This window comes from Anguilla rostrata, chromosome 7 (genome assembly GCF_018555375.3).
Source record: "Anguilla rostrata isolate EN2019 chromosome 7, ASM1855537v3, whole genome shotgun sequence".
In the NCBI taxonomy this organism is placed as follows: domain Eukaryota; kingdom Metazoa; phylum Chordata; class Actinopteri; order Anguilliformes; family Anguillidae; genus Anguilla; species Anguilla rostrata.
The window spans coordinates 2,229,723-2,256,669 of NC_057939.1; the positions used below are offsets into that span (position 1 = coordinate 2,229,723).

At 46.3% G+C, this 26,947-nt stretch overlaps 1 protein-coding gene across 1 annotated transcript; it reads right to left on the bottom strand.

Moving 5' to 3' along the window:
• Window positions 1-5,086: 5,086 nt before the first annotated feature.
• pkp2 (plakophilin 2) lies at window positions 5,087-26,455 on the bottom strand. Its single transcript, XM_064342281.1, has 13 exons — window positions 26,077-26,455; window positions 24,398-24,480; window positions 20,588-21,225; window positions 19,391-19,529; window positions 18,270-18,477; window positions 17,430-17,607; window positions 11,502-11,619; window positions 10,667-10,828; window positions 9,973-10,149; window positions 8,533-8,686; window positions 7,883-8,075; window positions 7,485-7,572; window positions 5,087-7,165 (listed from the first exon to the last, which is right to left on the bottom strand). The coding sequence occupies exons 1-13, from the start codon at window positions 26,288-26,290 to the stop codon at window positions 7,097-7,099; spliced, it is 2,421 nt and encodes an 806-aa protein (XP_064198351.1). The 5' UTR covers window positions 26,291-26,455; the 3' UTR covers window positions 5,087-7,096.
• Between the last annotated feature and the right edge of the window lie 492 nt (window positions 26,456-26,947).

Below are 26,947 nucleotides of genomic sequence, written 5' to 3' on the forward strand. Positions count from 1 at the left end.
CAGCTCACAGTTTAGTTGTTTCTCAGCCAGAGTGAGTCCTCTGGTCTTCTTGATTGAGTATGCCTCTGACTCTGAACGCTGTCTCCACGGGTGAAATCAAAGGCTAAACCCGAGACTAGACACTCACTGCTCTTTTATAAGTGAACAATCCATGCAGAGGGAAACAGCTGAGCAACAGCTAGCACCTGTCAGTCATCCATGCACCTCATTTTCCACAGCTGAAAATGTGGGGGACTCAGTACAAAAAAACAGCTGTTTCTGTGGAACGCTAAAACACGTGCATGTTGATAGCATTAAATTAAAGCTGATTGTAATTTTGTCTCATATCCATCTTTTGATCTCAAATTCAAATGCCTTAAGTATATGGCAAAAGTAAGTTTCAACATACATATGTAGGCTTTATAGTGACATTTTGAAATATTGTCCATAATTATGTGTAAGTCAGAGTATTTGCATTGATATATATCATTTTTTATACAGATATTACTGTGAGGACAGTTAAAGCAGTTAATACAGTTCATTTTCAAATCTCTAAATCTCTGCAGCACTAAGATACATATGCTGTCTCAAGCAGCTTCTCTATTTTCTCTGTGTGCTGGTTGTCATGTCCCATGGTACACCTGGAGATCAGAATTTGAAACCTGATGCATTCTGGGAGTTGCAGTCTTTTGAGCCTGAAATGCTACAATGCAACATTTGAATAATTCAGTTCAATACTATTTTATTTGTGTAGTGCTTTTAAAATTTTTTTTTTTATGAAACTGAGACACTGTCACGAAGATGCTTTAGAGGGAAACACAAAGGAAAATTAGTGAGCAAGAACTGAGTGAGGTAAAAAAATAAATAAAATTGGGCGTATCAGTGTGAGCCCAATATTATATCATTAGTCATGTGAGTCAGCTGAAATTTGTGTTGATGAACATCAAAAGTTCCATCAACTAGTATTATGTAGTGTGTTTAAAAAATCTAATTTATTTGTGTTTCTAAGGATTGCTCTACCAGAACTGTAAGCCCAATTTCATTTTCTTAAAAAAAAAAAAAAGAAAAATAAATGAGTGGAAGCAGTCCTAGCTGGAGATTTCTCAGTCTGGGTTTTAACTTGTTATTAGGAGGGTCTTTGTGACCTTCAGGTGGAGCAGTCACAGGTGTATGACTGATTTCACAATTTTTTTGGTTTTGATTTGTTTGGGGTTTTTTTCTCTTTTTTTTTTTTTTTTGCTGTGGAGAGGGAACGCAAGGAAGGGCCATTATTGTGATGTCTTAACATATCCAGGTGTAATGGAGGGTCTCCATGGAAACCAGACTTACTGTATCTGACAGTTGGCCTCTGTATTTCCTCTAAGGTCCAGTTACTCCTGTCAATCACCGTCAACCACAAATCCGAGCATGCCGTTGATTTAAAGGGGCATGTCGGGTCTTGAAGGCAAGACACTTTAAATAAATGACAGAGGCAGGACCTTTCCCCCACCCATACAATACACCGTGAATGTGAAGCGTCATCACCGCAGTAACGTACATCATAACAACCGCCTGGTCACATGCTGTCCCCTGGCTCCTCCCCTTTATGTCCTCTCATCCCTTTTTAAGGAAGAACCTCATCCAATCATGAGTGGCAATCAGGGACACAGCTCAGGTCATGCCAGTTCTGTTTTTATTTCATTTGTATTCTGCAAGAGTTCATATTTCAATTTATTGACCAACTTTGTTAACTGAGCTGGAGTTGGTACCTTTGATTGGGTAAAATGAATGTCGCTAATCATGCCAGCTAGCCAGGTTTTTACGTAGTGACGTCTATCTGAACACGAAAGAAAACCCAGTACAAATACTTTCATGGTGTTTTGCCGTTATAGTCCGGCCAGTCGACCACATTTATGGTCTTTGACCACCAGGTGAAGTGAGCTGCATTCCACTTTCCAGCTCCTGGTTTAATCCGGTTTCATTTACAGCTGTTTTGACGGCACGCTGCAATTGGAGCACAAACACCGAGCTTCCGATGTACCTTGTGACATTTCAGAGCTGACGTCCATGAAGGTCTAAGCATCACACTCTCCAGGCTTTTGTGGAGATACACTCTTGTTGTTGGTTTGTGCTGTGCGCTGGGCAGTTATGGGAATGGGAACCCACCCACTACCACACACAAAATCCTACTTGATCCTTAAACTCTTCTTGCAAGAGTGAATTCTTTAATCTTTCTTTACTCAGAAGACTGAATGCAAGGCTTGTCAGGGTCAAAAAGATATTTTAAGGGCTGCCAGAAGTTAAACGGAGATACACAGAGCCTTTAGTGTTAACACAACTGCTCCTCCTGCTGGGGAGGAGGAATCATTACCAGAGATTGTTTTTACTGGCCTTCCCTCATGTGAAACTGTTGACACAGAACATGGACTATACCTTGTCAAAATATATTTCATATAGATGCCTAATTATTCAAAGTAAAAAATGAAATTACATGATATATAAATGGCGAAAATATTGCTGATTACTGTGAGTAATCGAATACAGAGATTGTAGAAAAACGTACAGTAGAACCTCGGAGATAAATGTGTTTTTATATATAAATATTCCAGAATTCTGAAGAGTTCAGGAAACTGCTTCAGTTTACACACAAAAATAATTATTGTTATTTTACACTTACAATGGGCTATTCTCATTCTGTAGCCACAAACCTTGTTTTAAGCTGACCAATAATAATAGCTTGGGACGTCGATGTTCTTCTGATTAATGCTGGCTTTCCAAGCGGCGTCTCCTCCTCAGTCACGTATCTTTGGTCTCCTTTGCTTATTGTTTGGTTCTCTTTAGACCCTTCTTTATATCAAACATGCTGACTTCCCCATCCATGTTGTATTCTTCAGCAGTTGTGCTAAGATGTGCAGTTTTGTCAAGTTTTGATATTTAGTCTTTTTTTAATGAAAACTGTGACTTAATGCCCTTTGTGGCATCAGTGAGAATAAGGACTTTGAAAAGACACAGCTGGAAATGATGCTTCTGGATGTCATGTCAGTTTGTTAAATGGTAAATGGACTGCATTTATGTAGCGCTTTTATCCAAAGCGCTTTACAATTGATGCCTCTCAATTGTTAACCAATTAGTACATGAATTTGATGTTTCTATCTCTGAGGTTCAACTGTAATTTAATTCCTGCAATTTTTGTAGACAGTTACGTCTATACTATGGAAATGTTTGTACATCTGCAAAATATAAAGTTTGAAATATTATTAAATATTCAGTGAGCTCCATAATGTTTGGGACAAAGACACTTTTTTTCTGGAATTGGCTCTCCACAATTTTAGATTTGTGATAAAAATGAAGTGCACATTCTCAGCTTTTATTAAAGGGTATTTATTTTTATAAATACCTTGTGGGAATTACAGCGCTTTTTATACATAGTCCCCCCTCCCCCCATTTCAGGGCACCATATTGTTTGGGGCTAAGGCAGCAGGACGCACCTGACTAATCAGACACACCTGTGAAGCCGTTTGTCCCAAACCGTCACCTGAAATAGGGGGGGGGTGTATAAAAAGTGCTGTCATTTCTGTAATGATGAAACCAAAATGTATAAAAATGCCCATTAATAAAAGCAGAGAACTACAAGTACATGTGAATTTTTTGATTACAAATCTGAAATTGTGGCGTATAGAGCCAAATCAAGGAAGAAAAATGTCTACGCAGTGAGCTTCTAATTATTTACGTTGAATAAAATACTAAACAAGACCGCTAATAGGTCTGTCACTGGTAACTCATATATATCCTAATATATATGGGATATATTTTGACATTCGGATGTGTTCTTTATATTTCCAGTTTGAAATGTATGAAATCTTCATAAATGAGGTTTTCAGGAGAGTTCTCCCACCGTTGCTCTTCGGAATGTGCCATAAAGCTGGGGCGCAGTGAAAAGGCTGCAGCCTTTCCCTATCGAAGTACTGTATACATGTACACTATGGGTAGCAGGCCTGTGTCAGTGTCAGCATGTATTTTATTTGCCGCGGTTCTGTCTTTTCTTTTTTTTTTTTTGAGTGTTGAGTGTTGAAACGGGGAATCCTGTTTTGGAACCACTGAGTGGATTGACATCAGTCCTGGTTTAATATGCTAGCTAGCCTTAGCCCGAGTAGTCTCTTGAAAAGGATGTTTTTATTTCTCGTTTTGTCAATTTTAGTCTTTCTTGCTAATACAGTGCATGCAGCTTTTTTCATTTTGTACCTTATTTTGTTTGTTTCTGTACTTCTGTCGGTTCGTTTTTGGGACAAAGTGTGTTTGCCTTAGGGAATGGGCTGTGCTTGGTTCTGGTAGGGTGGGAGGGGGCGGGGGGGGGGGTTGCTGGGTGAGAAAATGGGAGGAGTTGGGTGGGGACCACCCCCCCCCCCCCCACTGCCCCAGTAGTGCACGCTCCAGTCGCTTATTTTACCCGTCCTCGTCTCCTCGGCCCTCGACTGACTCGGGGATCGATAGAGGTCCGCCATCTTTAAGGACGTTCCAGCCGTGAAGGAGGCGGGACCGGGGAGCTAGGAGCCGGGACCGGGGAGCTAGGAGGCGGGACCGGGGAGCTAGGAGGCAGGACCGGGGAGCTAGGAGGCGGGACCGGGGAGCTAGGAGGCGGGACCGGGGAGCTAGGAGGCGGGACCGGGGAGCTAGGAGGCGGGACCGGGGAGCTAGGAGGCGGGACCGAGGAGCTAGGAGGCGGGACCGAGGAGCTAGGAGGCTCCCGAAGGATGCTTGAGCGAGGAAACACAAGAGCAGCCTTTCCGGAAGTGATATTTTTCGCAAACACGTGACGTATAGACGATCGACCCGTGGATCCACCTCTTCCCATCAGCCACGTCTGTAACTGACGAGGCTTCGGACTGACGCCTGGCTGAACTGGGACGCTCCGTTTCCTGGCTCCGCCCTCCTCGCATCCTCCAGTGGGAGGAGCTAAGGGAGAGAGGGAAGTGTGCGTGAGGAAGGTAAAATAAGCGACTGGGACAAGCCCTGCATCTCTGATCAAACTTTCGAGAGGAAGCTTAAAGAGATTGGGTGGGGCAGAGAGCAATGGGGGAACCCTCCATTTGGACCCCCCCTCCCCTCCCCCCTGAAATGAAATGTCTCATTTCTTTTCTCTTTTTTTGGGGGGTGGGGGGGTGGGTGGGGTCTGTGTGTTTCTGTTCAAGACGTAGCACTTAAACCTGTACATCATTGCTGCTGCTGTGAGCATGCCAGGTCTGAGACAGAGCACTCACTGGCTGTCCTGTAAAAAGAGTTTAAATAAACAACTGTTTCCTGTAACACTGCGCGTTTGCACAAACACACACATACATGCATACACACACGCGCACAAACACACACACATACACACGCACAAGCACACACACACACGTGCACATACAGACCCATTATCCCGCACCTTGATACAGCCTCATTACCTTGCACAAAATATGTAATCCACACCAGGTTGACGCTTTCAATTTTTATTTCAGTACAAAATTATCTCAATACAAACATAGCTGTACATAACTACACACAAGCTTTTTATTAAAGATTTCTCTAACAGGCATTTATTAAACGTCATTTAATGTCATGACTCATACAATGCAGCTGTTTGCAGGAAAAGGTATATGTAGTGCAAAGAATAATGAAACAGTAATGCAGCTGAATACATTTACACTCGGTTACAGTGCAAGAAACAAAAATACATTCATTTTTCATAAGACATTTTAAAGCACTGGCAAATTATGTAACATTTTTTTGTATTATTTTTTTGTTGGTAAACCAAGATAAGCAGTAACTCAGATTATTCAAAAGGCAGTAACAAAAAAAATGATAAAAATAGATTATTTATTCACACCTGATCAGTGATCGTTCAAATGGTACTTTTTGGCAACCTTTTCCTAATTACTATATATTCAAACCCATGTCAGTTCAAACAAAAAATGTCATTGCTATATTCTGCACTAGATCCCTCCGAGTCTCACACATTTAACATGGAAGCCACAGCAAAAATATAAAGACAAGCCGGGTCACGCATGTGTGGCGAATAAAGAGAGAAAAAAAAAAACAATTTTGTACAGTGTAAGTTTGCGAAACATTTTTAACGTGCATTAGAAAAACGGGCCGCTACAGTTGCATATCAGGGTCTTGCTTGGACCGTACCAGTTTTCAGGTTCCATGGAAATCTTATTTCCAACACTGGAACTTTACAATGGAAAGTGACGCTGCCCCGTCCGCAGTGAATACCGCGAGATCCTCTGCCAGGCAGACGCTAGCACGGCTCGCTAGCCCTGTGCTGAATGGAACCTGACCGAGGGACCCAGACACTTCTGGGACAGCGTTTACAATCGGCCACATCCAACAGTCCAAAAGCAGGACCGGGTGGAAGCTAATTATTTAAAGCTGAACACTGGGGATAGCCTATTATTAATGCATACACATAAATTTGAAAATTAACATGATCATCCTTTATTCCCCCCTTTAAGTTGGGGATATTTAGAAGCAAGTTGTTTTTTCCTCGATTTACTGTATACAGTGATTACAGTGAACTCATAATGCATAACTCTTACTTGCACATTTCCCTCTTGTGGCACCATCCCCACTCAACCACCAGGGGGCGTGGGTTCTCCACAGTGTGCACAATCACAGTCTTCCCTCAAATGAGATTAAAATTTTCAATGACATTTCAGAATAAACATAAGATTGTAATAGTAAAAAAAAAACTCGTTATATTCACAAGAAATTAGGGAATATAGGACGCCACTTTGCCAATTTTGACATACCTGTGCTAACTAATCACAGATGATTGACTGCAGTGTTTCCAGTCTTATGTGCTGCTTACATCGTATATAATCTCAGATATTTTAGTAGCATTGGGCAGTAACATTTTTGTTCCCTCAAAAATGGGAATTGCACATAAAAATTCAATAATGCAATAATAGTACTGGCACAGAAGGGGGTAATTAAGACTAATAATAGAAACTGAATAGTTTGCAGTTTTTTGTGGTTGCCTGTTACAGCCTTGGTTTGACAGACAGACACAGGCAGTAGAATAGGACACTGCATGCAGGCTGAGTGAGAGAAGAGAGAGAAGGGGTCTGTGTGTGTCATTACAGAGTCCTGCTGCCTCCTCTTATTCGTGGACAAAATTTACCGCTTTGGTGGTCCTGCTGTTGATGAAAGCTGGTTTCTTGTATCCCGCCTAGATCAAAGACAAAACAACAACAACAAAAAACATTAACGCATGACGATGGCAAATTTCCATCAGCGTGTCAATTCCTTTTAATATCAACCATATTTTAAAATCAACCATACTTTTTAAGGTAGAATGGACACTATTTACACTATTTAGATACAGGGCGACACACACAGAGAGTCAATAACACGGCAGGACTCCTAATGGTTTCGAAGCGCTTTTCTCAAGCCCACGGAGACTCGACGAGTGACATCACAGTCACTTTGCCCAGGTGTTTATCTGCAGTCTCTGGCCACTACCGCCCCCTCCTGGCAGGAGGACTCACCTTTTTGTAGACCCCGTGCAGCTCTGTGTGCCTCCACATGGCGTGGAGCAGGACACTGGCGGCCTGGCTCTCCCTGGAGGGGATGTTCCTGCGGGAGAGATGGGGGGGGGGGGGCAGACGAGACAGGCGCTCCGTTAAACACGCAATCCAATAGGTGGGGGTGGGGGTGGGGGTGTGGGGAGGGGGGGAGAGACAGGCGCCAAAACATAACACATATTTTCGAATATTTTAACCTTGCAGTTGCTTGTATCTTCAGGACAGGCCTGTCGTTAATATGTAAAACTATAAAGGCATATTCAGCTTCACCCAGACTAAGTTTTCCACAGCTTTGCTGCTACCAGAGAACATATTTCGGAAACACCCGAGATCTGGTATTAAACTCATCCCGGAGGTCTCACCCGAAGTCCTTGGCGCTGATGGCGACGATCTTCTTGAGGCCGCCCTGGCTGAGGATGGCGCGGGCGTTGGGCGGGGCGTTCTGGCAGAGGTTCAGCAGGATGTTGCAGAGGGACACGGTCACTTCGGTGGGGGGCTGGGCGTTAGCGTCGGGGTCCGGCAGCATGGCCAGCAGCTCGGGCAGCACCAGCTGCACTGTGGGAGAGGAGAGAGCAGGCGACACCGCGTTCATCTCCTGAACGTCACCCCCCCAGGGCTTCCTCCCACAGCCCAGGGGCATGCTGGTTAGCAGGCAGGGCTGTTAGGGGGGCATTAGCAGGTTGGGCTGTTACACTGTGTAATATGCAGTGTAAGGGCTGTGTATATGATATGCAGTGTACGGGTTGTGTATGTAAGGGCTGTGTATGTAATATGTGCAGTAAGGGTTGTCTGTCAGGGTTGTGTGTGTAAAGGCTGTGTGTGTAGGGGTTGTGTGTTTAAAAGTTGTGTGCGAAGGCTGTGTGTGTAATAAGCGGTGTAAGAGTTGTGTGTGTAGGGGCTGTGTAGGGATTGTGTGTGTAGGCTGTGTGTAGGGGCTGTGTGTGTAGGCTGTGTATGTAGGCTGTGTGTAAAGGCTGTGTGTGTAGGGGTTGTGTATCTCGGCGCTGCTGACCGATGTCGGAGTGCAGCTCCTCATAGTGAGACAGGTTCCTCAGCAGGGCCACGGCCGTCCTCTTCACCGCCGGCTCGTCCTCCTCAAGGATCTTCTTCACCTGCTGCAGCCCCCCCTCCTTCTTCACAATGGTGCAGGCCATGGCGTGGGACACCTGCCAAACACACGCCCCCCCCCCATCACAATGGTGCAGGCCAAGGCGTGGGACACCTGCCAAACACACGCCCCCCCCCATCACAATGGTGCAGGCCATGGCGTGGGACACCTGCCAAACACACGCCCCCCCATCACAATGGTGCAGGCCATGGCATGGGACACCTGCCAAACACACGCACCCCCCCCCCCCCCCCCCCCCCCCCCCATCACTACTACTCCGGTTCGGTTCGCCTGAGGGAACTTCGGCAAACGCTCGCGGACAGACACGCCCCCACGTATTTACAAGCAATAACACAAACACATACACGCCCACTGCCGCACACGCCCACTGCCACACACCCACTGCCACACACGCACACACACTGCCACACACCCACTGCCGCACACGCACACATACACACCCAGTGCTGCACACGCACACACACACACCCACTGCCACACACCCACTGCTGCACACAAACACATACACGCCCACTGCCACACACCCACTGCTGCACACGCACACACACACACACACACACACACTCACGCACACATATGCACAAACACACACTCACACACATACACACACACTGTAACTGTGGAAAAGCATAGCAAAGGCTCAAAACTGGAGCTGGTCTTTATTAGTACTTTCATTTTCCTCTTTTTCCATGATGGGTCTGCAGAACCATGAGAGAACATGTTACTCCATCATTCCTGCTCCCTACAGAGATATTACACTCCCACACGACAAGAAATATTCTCATCAGAGTTAATCATTTAACAGGCTAGCAAGAACAGTGAAGAGCAAACAGGAGTTTGACCAACACCACGTTTGGGTAAGAATCGGCCAAAGTTCAGTCAGCTTCATTCAACAAACTGATGAACTGAAATTAAAACTAAAGCAATACACATAGAGAGATTTCGATTATAAAAAAAAGACCTGAGATCGAAACAGAACTTAACGTAAAACGGTTATTCTCTGCTTCATATCCTCTTGAGAACCAGCAGAAAAAAAGGCGACGCCGGGGGTGACCGCGCGAGCGTGTCCCCGTTGCTATAGGCGACGCCGGGGGTGACAGCGCGAGCGTGTCCCCGTTGCTATAGGCGACGCCGGGGGTGACAGCGCGAGCATCCCCGTTGCTATAGGCGACGCTGGGGTGACGGCACGAGCATCCCCGTTGCTATAGGCGACGCCGGGGTGACGGCGCGTGCGTGTCCCCGTTGCTATAGGCAACGCTGGGGTGACGGCGCGTGCGTGTCCCTGTTGCTATAGGCGACGCCGGGGGTGACTGCTTCGGTTACCAGGCCGTTTCCAGCGGTGATGTTCTGCAGGGCGCCCAGCGCTGCCTCCTTGCTGTAGCGGCGGGAACTGCGGGCCATGAGGGACAGGTACATGCGCACAGTGATGGGGCTCCACAGCCACTCCACGCCCTGTGGGTTACTCTTCTCCTCCAGCAGGGGGCCCTCTTTCTCCAAATTCTGCAGGAGCGACATCGCCACACTCAGGACAAAAGCTGACTGTCATCACTGGAGACACTCACCACGTAAACACAGTAGGAACATACATTCATGTCATTGTCAACACTGAAAGGTCTTTGAATCACAAAAAGCTACCAGAAATTAATGAATTAAAAGTAAATTTTAATATTAACTACAAATTTAGGCAACTACCCATGTTGTTCTTACTTCTTATCTTCTATTTTATATATATATATATATATAAAAAATGGTAATACAGTATATATATATATATATATATATATATATATATATATTATGAAAGGTGCTGTACACATAAGTAAAGTCTGAGATTGGGTTTTGCTAAACGTGTCCACATTTAAGGATGCATCTGTAGGTCAAAGTTCAGGATAAATGCTACATTTCTGCAGAGGGCCTTTACTGCCCCAGACTTCATAGGGCAGGAAAGACGGGCCTCATTTTAACGATGCTATGGTACCCCCCCCCCCCCCCCCCCGGATTCCGGCCCCCCCCGTACCTCCAGCGCCTTAGTGCTCCGCACCCCGAAGCAGCCGGGGGACTTGTTCTTGGCGACCGGGCTCTTCTGCGATTCGGCAATCTTGACGACGTACTTCTGGGGAAGCTCCGCCTCCATCTGGTACGTGAGGTTGTGCAGAATGCAGACGCAGTTCTCCGTGGACTGGGGGACGAGGAGCCGGACAGACAGACAGACGGAGGGGCGGACAGACAGGCAAACAGACAGGCAGAGAGACAGGCAGACAGACAGACAGGCAGACAGGTGGGTAGAGAGATAGGCAAGCAGACAGAGACAGACAGACATAAAGTTTATTGTCCCCAATGAAGAAATTATTTTTCACAATCAGTGCCAAAACATGAAGATACTGTATCATAGAGAACATGCTGAATTATAAAAAAAATGTACTCTCTCACAGAAACAAAGTGCCGACAGATATTGGATAAGTTTTGGCTTCGAATCAATGCAATACCTCCAGTGGCTAAAAAAATGAGAATACACCTATGAGCAATCTGTAAATGAATACAATAAAGGATTTCTCAGGAGAGCAAGGAAGGTCATGCGTTACTTCAGAGACATGGTCTACATGAGTGTACTCGCCTGTAATTAGCTTCAGTTCTATAGCATGACTTAGCTGGGATTTCTGAGTCATTGTAACTGTACATATTTTTCGCATTCGTTTGGATTATTCCCGCCTGTGTGGAATTTTATAAAAAAGAATCAGATACTGTTTCTTGAAAGATTACTCCTGTCAGACCAAGCTGCCACAGTCTTTGTCAGGATTATAGATAAGCAGATCTATTTTAATCTGCTGTTTGTGACGGGACACTTCACTCACCTTGTCGTCAGGTATGTAGTCTGCGATGGAGCCGCGGATGTAGTGCACGAGAGAGTCGATGAGCGTGTCACACTCCCGCATGATCTTACGCCCGTCCGGCCCTGACGAACTCATGTTCCTGCGATATTTAAAAATAACAACAAAAAAAGGAGTCAAGTCAGCCAGTACTGTGGCAGCCATACATGCCCCCACCACAACATTTCACAGATGAGGAGGGGTCCTTTGGATCTTGAGCAGTCCCTTTTGGGCCAGTGTTCACACTTTGCCTCGGCATTCCACAAGACCTTTTTCCCAAACTCAGCAGGCTGTTTTAGATCCTATTTAGCAAACTACTTTTGCAGCTGACTCGTGGTTTGCACCCTGCAGTTTAGCCTCTGTAGTTCTGTTCTTGAAGTCCTCTGTGGACAGTAGGCACAGACCAGACCTGTGTCAAATACACATTTGTTTCGGATTAAATACTTTTCTGTGCTTTATTGATCTTGCCTGGTGTAATTGAGCCTGTCAATATGACCAGAAAGTGGGTTTGCACTTTTTGAGAGTATTTAATTGATTCCAATACACCAGACAAGATCAGTAAAGCGCAGAAAAGTATTTGAATCCAAAACAAATACGTATTTGACCCAGGTCTGTCACTGACACATCCGCACCAAACTGCCCCATGAAGAGTGTTTTTGTTCTGTCGGACAGGTGTTTGGGGGTTTTTCTTCATTATGGTGAGAATATTTTGGTAATATCAGTTATAGAGGTCTTCCTAGCCAGTGTGTAATGCAAAGTGTGTCCATTTTAATGCGTCCGCGTCTGTCCCCCCACTACAGACCCTGGGAATGTGTTCATCCACAGCGTCCCGTCACAGTACGAGATTTCTCGACTCGGCACGCGGTTCTATTTTCCACTAAATCTCCCATCTCTGCCCTCAGGGCCTGTTTGTGAAGCAGGTCTTATGACTCACAACCTTTCAACTGCGACCGTCTCTCAGCGAAGCTAAAAACACTCCAGGGCCTGAGGAGCTCTTCAACTACCACCACGTTTTTCAAGCGCACTAAATGACACTCATTTGTAATCCTTAACTGCACTCCCTGCCGTCCCCTCCGCTCCCCCTCCCCTCCACTCCACTCCACTCCACTCCACTCCCCTTCCCTCCCCGCTCACCAGCCTACACCCACAGAAACAGCACTGCATCTCTCACCCCTCCCCTCCCCCCTTGTGGGCGGTGCATTTCAGGACTGAGCTACCCAGAAGACCACAGTGTTCACGTTTGAGGGGCAAGACCCTAACGCCTGCCTCATGGTTCTGTTCTTCATTTTCCCACCGATATGATCACCTGTTCTCCAGAGTCAACACCTGCCACTCCCCTATAGGCACAAGCCCAGGCCCTAAAGGGGGTTTCTCATGACAAACTGCATTCTGGGTAAGTCGTGACTCACCTCAACAGGAAACTGCCATGCCTAATATATATTACTTGTGAAACCACATTTAAAGCTTAGACAGCTTATCAGCCGGTAGGGATCTGTGAACAGATTGTTTTTCAGGTTATTCCAGAAAACTACCCATTGAATGATCGATGGAATAATCAATTAGCAATTCTCTGAAAATGGTAAATGGACTGCATTTATATAGCGCTTTTATCCAAAGTGCTTTACAATTGTTGCCTCTCAATCACCAGAGCAGTTAGGGGTTAGGGGTTAGGTGTCTTGCTCAGGGACACTTCGACACGCCCAGGGTGGGGATTGAACCGGCAACCCTCCGACTGCCAAATAACCGCTCTTACCTCCTGAGCTATGTCGCCCCCTATGTCGAATGCTCAGAGCCCTTCAAAGCACAGTTATTGTTTTAGAACTTGTTCTAGAACTTATGCAAGTTATTGTACATCATTTGATTTTATTTTATAGGACATTATTATTATTATTATTATTATTGTTATTTAATTTTATTTATTTCCATTTTGGGATAAAATCTGCAGTCATATCCTTGAACTACATTGGCTATTGGCAATGTGTGACTGTGTTTTATGCGATGCTGTGTATTACACGTGAATTGTGTGACTGTTTTATGAGATGGTGAGTATTGCATGGTTGTGACAGGAAAAAAAAACTGGAGGGAAAGATTGTAGCGTATCGCCAAGAGCTGCATAGCCCTGCAAAATACTGCCCTTAACGATGACCAGGCCAGACGTGAAAAATGTCTCATCAAAAATTCAAACAGTGTCACCGACTTCCTCCATGGCAAGCCGTTTTGTGTGTCAGGCATCAGGAAATAAAGGGCAGTTAATTATTGATCCTACAAGGTTCTCGGCTGTCGGGTTGCCAGGTAACCACATCTCACAACAAAGATGCGTTCATCTGAAGCCAGGAGGCTTGGCTTGGGGCCAGGTTTCCAACTCTGACGGGCTGCTCAGTCAAAACAGAGGATGACACTCCAGTACACCATCGTCATGGTGATAACCCTTGGCCTTTCTCCCCAAAAAGGAGGACATGACCACGAAAATTGTTTACAAGAGTATCAGGAGCAGAGGAAACGCACTGCCCAAAATCAACACAAAAAACAGCCGTTTCTGCGAAATGGTAAAACATAGACACATGTAAATACCACGGAAATATAAGCTGTTAGCACTTAGGTTTCACATTTGTCTTCTGATTGCAAATACAAACGGCGGACGTATGTAGCAAAAATAACTACCGTTCCCATACTTCTGGAGGGCACTGTACATACACTGCCTTCAAATAAAGGAATGAAGGAATACAGTCATTTTAGGAGGATGAGCGTAAGAATCTAGGCCTGAAAGGCTGAAATGGCGGTCCTTGAATCCCAGTGGTGTTTGCAGATGGGAACATTTCGCACGGCCTTGTGGGAAATGGAGTCATGGTGTGACATTGCCGTTGTGTGGGGGAGGGTCCGAATGCTCAGAGCCCTTCAAAGCACAGCTGGCCTGATATTCCTCCGCTCTCTCCCACCTCTATTCATAGTCCAGCACGCCAGGCCTCCTGTCCACAAACACCACGCCGGGGTTCTCATCTGGAATTTCTCAGAGCGCAGGATTACGTTTGAGAAGCAAGGGCGACGGCAGTAACAGTCTTCCGGGTAAAACACTAAACAGGATCTGTTGAGGGTCTGATCTCGGGCTTGAGATATACAGGATTAAGTTGAATTTCTGCAGAAGCTGCCAGCTTTTATTCCCCCTCCACAGGCGACCAGGCCCAGCCGCCCGTAAGCAAAGAGATGTGACTAACGTGTGTGCTTAAGGGCGAGGCTCCTCAGGAAGGAAGGTGATTGAATTCCAACTAATTCTGAGATATAAAGAAAACCTGGCTTGAAACTTGCAGGACTGAGACAACACAGCCTTTGTTCCCACGGAAGGCGCAGTGAACAGGTCGATCGGCCAGTATATGGACCTAATGCTTATGGAAGGGCATGCCACACATTTACCCTCTTTTCTGTTTTTTTTCTGCTATTAAATCACCACACAGCAGCCATTATGTGAGAGCCAAATGACCTTTGTTCTTTTTGATTTGGCAGTACAGCCTTCTTCCACAGAACTTTATCCAGATATGACTCAGTGTATCATGAATAACTTTTCCAGTTGCCCCAAGATTATTTTCCAAAAAGTCCCCATTTGCGATAACTTAATGTAACAACCCCATCTGCTGCACCAGTCCAATATCTCTCTGATGTCTGACTCACTTGTTATCCACCCCCCCCCCCCACCCCCCCATTCTGTGTTGTCACGCCCGTATTTGAAACAATGGCCATTCGTAACGGTTCTATGATATGATTGGCAGGGTGTGTGCCCGGAGGAACAGAGGAGGCTTTAATAAACCCACAGTGTGTGTGTGTCACCATTCCCTTTCATCCACCGACGTGCTTGAGGAAAGGACCCACCGTCTCCTCCGCCGTCTGTCTGAAACACCGAAGCCGAGTCTTCAGCCTGCACCTGTCTCTCAGAGGTGCAGAGAAACCATTTGTGAAATGACGCAGTGTGCGCCGAGCCAGCCCGCGCGCCGTACCGAAACAGCGAGCGGCGGTCCGGGGTTCGGGCACGTTCCTGCGCTCGGCGGCTGTGCAGGTCTGAACACGGCTTTTTCAGCGACACTTGGCGTGAAATTTACGGTCACAGCCAAAAGATTAAAAAATTTCTCCGGAAAACTAATTGTACAAAACGACATGCTGAAATGAATACAAGTTCCTACTTTGCGGACTGAATATAGAAGGAAAATAAGAGATTTCAGACAAAATGGCCAGATTAAATGGTGGTTAAAAGGCAGCAGAGTCTTCTCCCCTCAGCATGCGCAGACAAGGCTTTCTCCAGGCCCTTCTCTGGATTTGCGCTCATTCCTCTGACCCTCTCCAGCTCCAGAGTGTGCTCCATTCTCCAAACGCGCACATGATACACACTCCCGCCGGCCAGACTCTACAGGCCAGTCTGCTGCATCGTAGTGGGGCGCTGCCGTGGGTGCAGAACGGGTGCTACCTGGGCTCACATTTACACACCTGCTTAAGTGCACGGAAGAGTTGAGAACCTAACGGTGGCAAATAAAATGTTCCATGTTCTTTGTGAATAAAATATATGGGAGGAAATGTGCTTAAACGTGTCTGAGTGTGCTTATCTCTGTCTACCATGGGACACGCCCTCAGACTTCACCCACAGGCACAGCCAGGTCCCCTGCACTTGGAATTAAGCTGTCAATGCACACACACTCGTAGGGCCTAACCCAAGTCAGAATATGCCCCAATATGCATCGTCTTTGACTGGGAAATAATACAGCAGAATTCAGTGTATTATTATTATTAGGTGAGTGTGAGCCGTGTAGATCCCCATTGATGAGGCTATGTGTCTGTTTTTTTGTTTTTTTAATTGGTGTTTGTGGTGTGGGGATGGCTGGTTTAAGCAGCCACACCTGCCCTGGGTCAAGCTAATTAGACCTGGCCAATTGGATAATTGGATAAGAATTAAATAATTGGCCAGGCTAATTGGACCCGGGAACAGGAGTGGCTGCACCTGTGCGTAGTGAGGTAATCGGTGCGCACAGGTTAAATCTGCCATCCCCACTCACACAAAGGGGAGCCTCGGTCATGACTGTTTTACATCTGCTCAGTTGGCTGTAACATCTTGCCAACCCTTGTAAATAAATGTGGACTGTTGGAACATCTTCTCACTGTGTCTCTGTGCCGGAGGGCCCCTTGGAAAGCCACTTCGGTGGCCTCTGGCAGGCTTGTTTTCCACAGTGTTTGTGCAGTAACTTTACATGATATTTGAATACTATTATTAGAATGCTGGACAAATCCTGGTTCAAATTTAATGACAATACCACCAAGAATTTGTATTCTGCATAGTTTGTTTCTGAGCGATGTCTAGGCGGGTTTCCAAAAAGGCCATTTGGAGATTCCAAAAGGACAGTAGGCAACCAAGTGATATTATGGGTCTTTAAAGGTGTAAAATACAATACATTGTGTACTACGTGCTTGTGGAAGAAGAGTGCTTTCCCCCTGCCTGTCACCCTCCCTCTCCACCTTCCTGTCCTTGCTCGACCCTTGTCACCATGAACACAGGCCGGCGTGACCTGAAGGGTAATCACGAATGCAGATGAATGAAGCCAGTGTCTAACAACAATGCTGTCATGGTTCACCAAAGAAGGCACTGTTTGATGCCATCCTGATGTGAGGACTGAAATACTATGTACCTCGAGTCTCTTATAAGGTTACTATACTCTTGCCACCTCATTTTCACCTCATGTTTCCTTTCCCCTAATGGAAGAGCAGCAGAGGTAATCATAAGCATTAAACCGGCTTCCCCCTTCATTATTCTTAAGAGTGAAACGAGGCTGGTAATGTTTCTGGAAGCGCGTTCATTGGCTAAAAATGTCAGCAAACAAAATAAAATTTGTGAACGTTCTGCAAATTCGCACAAGTGAAAGCAGCTGGAGGGCCACTCACCGCAGGCAGCCAGTGGCGTTGAAGAAGGTGTCCGGGTCGGCCAACATGTCGTCTTTGGGGTTCTCCCCCTCGTAGATGCCGGAGCAGGGAATCAGAACGGACTTAGTGAGGGTCTGCGGGGCCTCTTTGGCGAGGTACTCCTTCAGGATGTCGTTAGAGGACAGGTTCCAAAGGAGCCCTAGGGGGGAGGGGGGAGGGGGGGGGACAGAATCAATGGCTAGATCACCACAGGCCCAACCAGTCTTCATAAAACACTCAGAGCTACAATCATGTCCTGACAGTTCCTACTCACTGCTCACTTGTTTGTGATCTGTCTTTTTGGACAAATGATCTCACAAATGAAATGTCTTTTGGATGAGACGTTAAACCGAGGTCCTGACTCACTGAGGTCATTAAACATCCCACGGCACTTGCTGCAGAGAGTCGGGGGTTCCCCGGTGTCCTGGCTAAATTCCCAGCCTGGGTTTCACAACCTGCCACCGAATCATCCCCTGATTTAATTGGCAAAGACAAGAGAAAAACTTCTCTCCCTCTCGACCTCAGCTGATGTGTTGTGAGCGTTCTGGTGCAAAATGGCTTCCGTACATCACCCAGGTGGGTGCAGATAACCTGTGAGGGAGAGATGAGCCCAGGCACCCTACCTTCACCACCCTGCACTCATCAAGCTTCTCCGCAGATGTCCCACCCTCTCCCCCCTTCTCCCGTGTCCCGCCCTCTCCCCCCTTCTCCAGTGTCCCGCCCTGTCCCCCCTTCTCCGCAGATGCCCCACCCTCTCCCCCCTTCTCCGCAGATGCCCCACCCTCTCCCCCCTTCTCCAGTGTCCCGCCCCTCTCTACTAACCAGTGAGCTGCTTGCGGATCTCGATGCTGCGGTTCGTGTTCAGGAGCTGCAGGGCGACGGGGATTCCGCTGTTATCCTTCACCTCCACCTTGTTGTCGTTGCTCTCGAAAACGACGTTGCGCAGGGCGCCGGCGGCGGCCGCCTGCAGCTGCTCGTTGTCGACCTTCAGCAGGCCGATGAGCTTGGGGACGCCGTGCAGGTAGAACACCTGCGGACGCGGGCGACGGAAGACTTTCACTCAAAACCGCAAAACATGCCGCACATTCTGTCACCTTCTAATTTCAAGCATTGGCTTCATGCCACCGGAAAACATGTTGTTCCTGCTCGTTTTTTCAGCCGTGCAGCGTAAACACTGCAGGTTCAAGCCTTGGATTTGCCAGCGGCTGAGCAGCACCAGGAGTCGTGGTGGGACACAACAGGCTTTGACTCACCAGCTGTGCGATAAGCGCACCTTCACCAGACGTCCATGGGATACAACTACGCAAGTCTCTTCAGACGATGCACCACACAGCTACAGGCTACCAGGTGTGTCAGCTGAGAGACACGCCTGTGACGCGGCTGAATTTAGGAGAGGGAACTGAGGCACTCTGGAGACACGCCTCTTGGCGAAGCAGGCACACACACCTGGGGTGAATTACCTGATCAGTGCCAGGTTTCAAAGGGTACCTCTTTTCAGGGTAGGCACTGAGGCCAGGAAACAGATCACACAAGAGCGACAGAAGAAATGTATCTTAAAAGTTCAGGGTCTGACGGAAAACCAAACCTTTTGATTTACTTTGTTAAACTGTTTAAATATACTGATTTTTGAAATATATCATTTTGAGCCAGGACCCTACGAAAGAGATTTAAAAAAAAATGTTTTTACTTTTCTTCTTGTGTCCTCTTATAAACAGACAAATATAACAAATGTAATAAATAATTTGGCGCACTGTGCAGGTAGCTTCTGATGCCCCATCTTCAGCCATACCACTCTCATGAACACTCATAACAACCACAGCCTCAGGAATGGCAGGGATGGATCTTAAGAATCTGGGATTTGACGATCTGATTAATATGCACAGTCTGCGGTGTCGCTTCCGTGTTCAGAGTGTAATAGTCGCTCACGGGCGCGCTCTAGTTACCATCCTCCGGGCATCGGCGCTGCCGAAACACTGGTGCTGGATGTACTGGGCCGCAGAGACCTGCAGATCCGTGTTCTCCTGGTTCAGCAGAGCCATGGCCTTCTCCAGGGTCAGCTCTGTCGCCTGACCCTCCGATTTCCTACCAGGAAGAGAACAGGTGCAAGGCATGGATAAGGGCATCCAGTATAACCAACACCTTCACAGAAGATAATGAATATCAATGACACACATTTCTGCGTTAAGGAATGAGTCTGGAGCTCACAGATATTCAGGTTTGTTGCGAACAAACTGCAAGCAAGACTGACGTTTCGGTTTTTGTAGAAACGCTGGTCTTGCCTGCGGTTTGTTCATAATAAAGCTGAATATCTGTGAGCTCCAGACTTGCTCCTTCATCTCAGTTTGCTGGCCCGTCTCTGAGAAGCACCGGATCATCGTGTTATTTGGCAGATACTCTGTGACACATTTCTGCATCCCTGATTCATTCTTGAAAAAAAATACCACACAATTCTTCCCCTTGACTTTGATTTGAGAGACACAGAGTTACTGTGTAAGAACAACAGTCAACCATCAACTATTCAATGAATGTTCCTGGATGCTTTAAAGTCTGTGAGAAGCATTGAAATGAGCATGAACAGTTTCCAATCCAGGAAAATAAAGTTTATGTTAAAAAGAAGACCATAACACAAAATTCCTGTAATCCTCTACGGTGGAGAATCTTGTCTGTTCTTCAGAACTCTTCAGTTTTTGTGTGGAATCTAAATGGGCTTGAGCTTCTGAGAAACAGAAAGCAGCTGTGAGTGAAGAACGGGCCTTTGATTTGGGAGAGAATTAGAGTCTGGTTTGCTAATCCTGGATCTATGGGCGCGTGATGGGAAGTGCCTAAGGGCCCAAATCTTTGACAAAGGCGTGCTCCTTTGGAGACAATATGAGCCAAGGGGATAGCCTAAGCCCCCGCAAGTCTGTGTGGGCACCCATGTGATAGGGCCAAGGCCTACGGCATGCATATTCCTGCATAAGACACAGCCGTCACAACAAAGAACTTACTGGAAATTGTATTAAAAAACACAAGACATATTATAGATGTATCCCACCATCGGACCGATGTGTCATTTGGTGCCTCATCAGTGGGGACAGTATTAAAAAGGTAAACTGACCTCACGGCTCACAGATATGAGAGTTTGCCTTCAGCGGCCTTACCCTTGGACGATGTTTCCATTGGCCATCGACTGCTGGGCCTGGAGTCTGGTCACCGGCTGTATCCGACCGGCGTCCACCTCCATGCTGGCCATGGACGTGGAGTACGAGATCGGATTTGTGGGGGGGTGCGAGTTCTGCCTCATGCCCTGGACTTTGGTCGCCTGGCGGACTCGTTGGAGCATGGCGTACCCCTCCGAATGCTGCCGGCTGAGGAAGAACTGATGCTCAGCCTGCCGGCTGCTCGCGAACGCCTCCTGGTGGTGGCTGTTGGCCATAACGGGGCTGGTCGGGTCGAAGACCGAGTCGTTGAGGAGGACCATCGGCTTTGGGGCCTGCCCCAGCCTCATGCTGTGGATCATCTCGGAGCGGGCGGAGCTCTGGGACAGCCCCACGGCCTGGGCCCGAACCGCCTGTGCGTTGCGGCTGCTGGACAGGCTGCGGACGGGCAAGGTGTAGGCCCCCCCGTAGGACATCCCGTAGCGCGCGCTCCCCTGGCACGGGCGGGAGCCCAGCGAATTCGGCTGGCCAGAGGCGTCGGCCCTCACGGTCATCCTCTTGGTGCTCTCTTTCCACGCGAATCGGCCGGACGAGCGCTCCCTACCCCAGGAGCCCCCATTCATGTGACCTGTGGAGGAACACTTCGGCACGGGAGGAAGAGCAGAGAAACGACAGCAGTCAGGAAGCATCTGAGGTTACGCTAGGAGGGACTCATAGGGGCTGCTGGGTGGCTCATCATAGTAAAGCACCGGTTAAGTGCACGGACAGGCCCTACGGTCTGGTATCAAATCTGGACTGAGCCAATCCTGACACATAGCTGGCTGTAGCATTGCCCAGGGATAGAAGTGATTCACTTGGCTGACGTGACCACGTATCAGCATTCACCAGCAACCCCTACTGCTCAATTGGGCATCTTAAATCTGCCTGCTACACAAGCTATGCAGGAAGATATGTTTTTTTTTTTTTTTTAATGTTTTGAAATTTTTTTCCCCCATTTATTTCAAAACTTGATCAATAGGATTGGTAGACCTTGTGGAATAATATAAAATTGCTGAAAAACAGAGTAAGTCCAGGGCGGGAGTTCACCAGGGACTCCCGTTCATTACGGCTACCCAGTTGCACGTTTTCAGCTTCGCTGTGATTGATTTTGTATTCTGAGATCGAGCTGAAGTCATTACTAACTGGCAGGACACCTGGAACCGATATTTCCGGTTTGAAACCAGAAGTATGTTCTCTGCTTATAATGCTACTCTGAGAAGCGAATCACGTTCGCCAAGTTAGGCACCGCATGGAGAAATTACTGCAGCGTATACTGCTTAACCTGCGTCAAGGCCTCACTTGGCCAGTTCAGATGTAATATAGTGCAAAGCCACAGTTCTAGTGCTGAAGTACGACCACAGGACAAACTTAAAAGAGAGCGAGCGCCTGGAACAACTGACATATGAAACAATAACATATCAAACAACCATTTCCAGCCACTTCAAATGTCTCTGCATTCTGGCTTTAGGCTTTCCCGGCCTTGGCACACAGAACCAATGTGCAGTAAAACCAGCCATTACATTTTTTTCCCCTGAGTGTCCCCTCTTTTAATTCTGTCTTGTTCTCCTAAGGGACCGTGCACATGCACATTGCTGCCTTCGAGTCCTCTGTAGCACCGAAGGACATTGCTTCTGTTTCCTAAACACGATCTAGCAGCCAAGAAGCCAGGGCACACCGTGGACGCTGACTCAGGGTGAAATGTACACCACGTTTTAGCACTGTCCATTCAGCTCCATTCCCTCCTGAGGTGATGGTATTTCCACCAGTGTCTCGCTAATTAATGTTCCTAGCACAGCAGCAGTCGGCCAGAACAATAAAGGCCCAGATAGAAAATGTACGAGAGCAGCTTCTCATTACCGATAACGTACTCTCCGGTAAAAGATCACCGAACCATCAGAAAATGTTCTGTGAAGACTCCAAAAGCTGGCACCCGAGTGAGTTTCAGTCCCTGGCTTGTCCTGGGTGCCTTTGAGAGTACAGCAAGTGCCTAACCTGCATATACCTGCGGTACATGTGGTGATTGATGCATGACAGCACCTTATTAGCCGAACCACACATTTCAATGCCTCAAGTTGAGGTCATTCTCTTTTTGCACTCACTTATGAAAATTAATACAGAGCTCCCACCTTAAACTGGCAAAGAAAACCAAAAAGGAGGCGGGCGAGATGTGAGACATTAAAACAACACCTGGAATCTGCCACAACCATTTGACAGACACTAAGACACACAAGATTTTGTGACTTTTTTTTTTTTTGGCCCACAGCAGTAAACCGGCCATTAGTACAATGTATCTTAATATGACACATTTTTCCAGAAGACAACATAGAAACAAACGAACTAACAAGATCCCCACTAAAAACACATTTACTATTATTAACCATTCAAATAAACGATTCAATTACATAAAAGCGGCTTGATTTCAGTTCACCATCAAGGTTACGAACATCTCCCCCATACGCAAAGAGACGTGTGTCTCCCGACCCGGTCCCCTCTGCCCATAGGGCAGGCATATCATCGCTTGCTGGTGACACGCAACGCTCTTTGCGTTTCCTGTCCCTCGACTGACCCACACATAAAATCGATATGGCCACAGTGCACCCTGAATGAGGGAGAAAAAAAAAAAAAGTTCCCAGTCCCAGCTGCTGGAAATAATCCTCAACATTAGTTTTTCGCTGCACATCAAAGTGCCTCTGTTTGGCAGACGGTATGACCCCATCCAGACAGCCTCGAGCTGTTGGCAGAGGGCTTGTTACTCCCCGCTCTTTTACGCGGTGCTCTCCAGCGTTCTTGTAAGCCAAACCGTGCGCCGACTGTTTACTGCTACATCGACCGGGAAGGCTGCTGGAACAGGAAAGTATTCATTAAATAAATCCTTGAGGTAAACTTTCCTATTCCTGTTGTGAATTTAGCTTTTTATTAGCTAGCTACATAGCTGTAAATAGTAGGCTAGTGTTGAAAAATAACTGTTTACTCTGAGATTGACTTGCAATTCTTCGGTGTCATCTATCAAAAAGCATTCACTAGCGAGCTAACGTTAGTATAAATTGGCAAACTAGTATAGGTAAATAAATATACATCCACTATCATTTGTAACTTTTTCAACTCATGCTTCCCCAACATTGCGTCAATAATAAGAGTGAGACTCTGGCAGGGCTGAATCGGATAACCTTGCCTGAGCATTCAGTCACTTAGACTTGTCTGGCTCAGGAACACTGGTCTACATGCAACTTCACCATTAGGAAATCTCTGCTTACTATATTCTTCCAGTGATACCCATATTGAGGTACCCACCAGTTAATCCCCCTCCCCAATGTAATCAATGGCTCTCCACTTTTTATACCTCCCATTGAAACATTGTACAGGGTAATCACTTGAATCCCAATTAATTAGGAAGAAAATCCTGTTTAGGCAGGGGGTGTGCGGGGGAGGGGTGGGGGGGTTGCTGCTTGCCAAGACTGCACTGGCAAATTCAGAATGAAGGGCACAGTACACAGCAGGAAGATGGTGTAGTGGTCCAGGAACTAGGTTTTACAGGTTCTATTCTCATACAGGGAACTGCTGTTCTTCCTCTGAGCAAGATAGTATAACCGTGCACCGCTGCAAGATATAGTCAGGTACACTAATGGATTACAGTATCTAATCTATGGTGCTGGATGTGGGTATGGGCATTTGCAAAACAAACACTGCAGGTTACAATGCCAGACTGCTAATGACGAACGTGTGGGTTTGAATCGAGGATGACTCTTTTTTGTACCGGGCTTTGGGGGTCCTTACCTTCCTGTACAGGAGTCCGCTTGCCGAGTCAGGTGCGGACGCGGTATCTGCTGACGTCTGATTTCTGGAGGGGTAGAGATTGCCTGAAACGACACACTTCCACTGTTAACACGACAAACGTCCGAATGAGCCTCTGCACACATTTAAACCTGTGAAACTTTTATTTTCGCCAGAGGACAGATGGCTGTCTACAAAAAAGAGTCAGCCGTTTTTGTTTATTATTGTTTTATTGTCAAGTCAAATAAGATTGGTGAGAAAAACGGCAATTTATCGCTTCATGACTGTATTTTCCAGAGGGTAAAGTTCTTAAGTCATACTTTATGGTAGTCGATTTCAGGATCGTAACAAGTCTGTTTTCCAATTATTTAAATTATAAAAGAATTACAAGGCCATGTATGTACATCCAAGGTTGGGGTGCTACTTCCCACTTCGTCTCCACTTATCAATATAATGACAGTTCCATGGAACTCAGGTTCACAATTACCTGTAGACTATTCTTATCACCTGCTAAGGCCAGTATTGATCCATGTGAGTTGTTTACCTCTCTGGCGCCGAAACGTATGACTAAAATATTTGGCATTATGTCAAGGCCATTAGAAATGTCTCTTGAAATCCTACACACGGTGTCACCGAAACCTTGCTCATGTCCTGATGTAAACACGGTTTTTTACAAACCAGAAGCTAACAGTAAGAAATCATTAAGCAAGTTCAATTTCAGAATTAAAGCACTTTTGCAATGTGGTGACGCAACCATTACAATAAAATAAGTGATCGAAATGGAGAAACGTGTTTCATAGTTGTCAGAAATACTTGCAATAGCCAATGTACACCGGCATTTTATGGAACAACAGCAAAGCAAAGGTTTCAAATATTCACACTGTATTTACGATACTAAATCATAATCTATCTATCATCCATCTATCCATATGTTATTATGGAATTCAAATGGTATTGCTAAACAGACCCTTCATTACATACACGTGTATGCTGCAATATATTGCCCGTTTATGCGCGAGCGACATAGTCGGCAACTGAAACGATCCAGAACAGAAATTCCAAACATTCCTTAACGATTTGTCATTTACAAAGTGGTCTTACATTTCTCACAGGATAAGCCATTTGAATTTTAAGTTGGTCATAAAGACAAGGCTCGATAAAATATGTCAAAATGCAGTTCGGCGGTTCAGTGAATAGTAGCCCTTAAGTCAATCAGTCCCTATAGTTTATCAGTTTTTTTCTGGTTGCTGTGGGCTGTTTATACTATGTTAAAAGACAAATTGAAGTTAAAAGACAAATACTGCCTTTTGTGTCGACGAAGAAAATTTATATTTCTTCCGTTGCAATAACAGGCAAGAGAACAAAGCATGATTCACCGGTCATAAAAAGTTCTGTAGCCTACTGTCGCTTGACAACTGTAACACCTGGTAATTGTAATTAGGGAACACGTTGATATCTTATATAAACCATAACTGTCATCTAATGAGCATGAGTTTCGAGAAGAGAAAATTACAATAAAAAGCCCTATCAAATGTATGGGTCCGTTTAATTTAACAACACGTTCACTATCCAGCTGAACGACAGGCTCCTCGCTCTGCACAGCGCATGCGCAGTACTATTGCATATAAGATTGCAGGACTGAGGCGATCACTGGGCACATTGGTGTACGTACGATGTCTTACCGTTTGATATTGTCCGTTTCCCCTTCCGCGCTAGGGTGAGCTGCACTTGCTGCTGAACTCTGTCTCCTGAGTGACTCTGCGACGTGGTTACCTGTCCCTCCATTGGCAACGCCAAACTGGTGTCTTCTACGTCCCTAAGAAAAAACTCTTCCGCCGGTAAAACCGATTTGAAAAAATTTTTCTTTTTTACTGATGCCATGTTTCCCAAATCCATCTCTAAACTCCTAAACTCCGTATCCTGTGTGTGCACGCGACGCTCAAAGCGCGTATCCGCTGAAGCGAAAGTCGTTTCCAGTGAAAGCGGTTGAATGGGCCGGACTTTTCAGCTGAGTAGGCAAAACAGCTTTGCCCCACATTCGCTTACACTTCGCTGAGAGCGTGAGGGAGGGAGGGAGGGAGGGGGATAAAGAGAGAGAGAGAGAGAGAGAGGTGGGTGTGGCCTAAACTGGTAAAACCTCACCTGCGGTCGTTGCGATGACCTCACCTTTTGTTGCAATGTAGGAAGTGTTTCCTCACAATAGACACGGGGATTTGTCCTAAACTGAGAAGAGTTCATGTTCCCCTGTTGTAGACTTGAACACCGTCATTATTGTATCAGAACAAATCATTATGCGTAGCTTCAACAGAGTGAATGAAGCACACTCCTGCGTGAAATATTTCTGTAACCAGACAGGAATTAATTTATGACCATAACAGAATAATTCACAGTATGTGTGTATTTGTTGTACACATGCTGAATGAAAAGGGTGTGGATAAATCACAGGTGGTTAACTGGTCCCGGGCCGGGGAGGGGAAGATAAGCTTTTTTTTTCTTTATTATTCTTCTTTATTATTGGAGTAAAGAAAAAGTTACTGTTTATTGTCTCGTCGA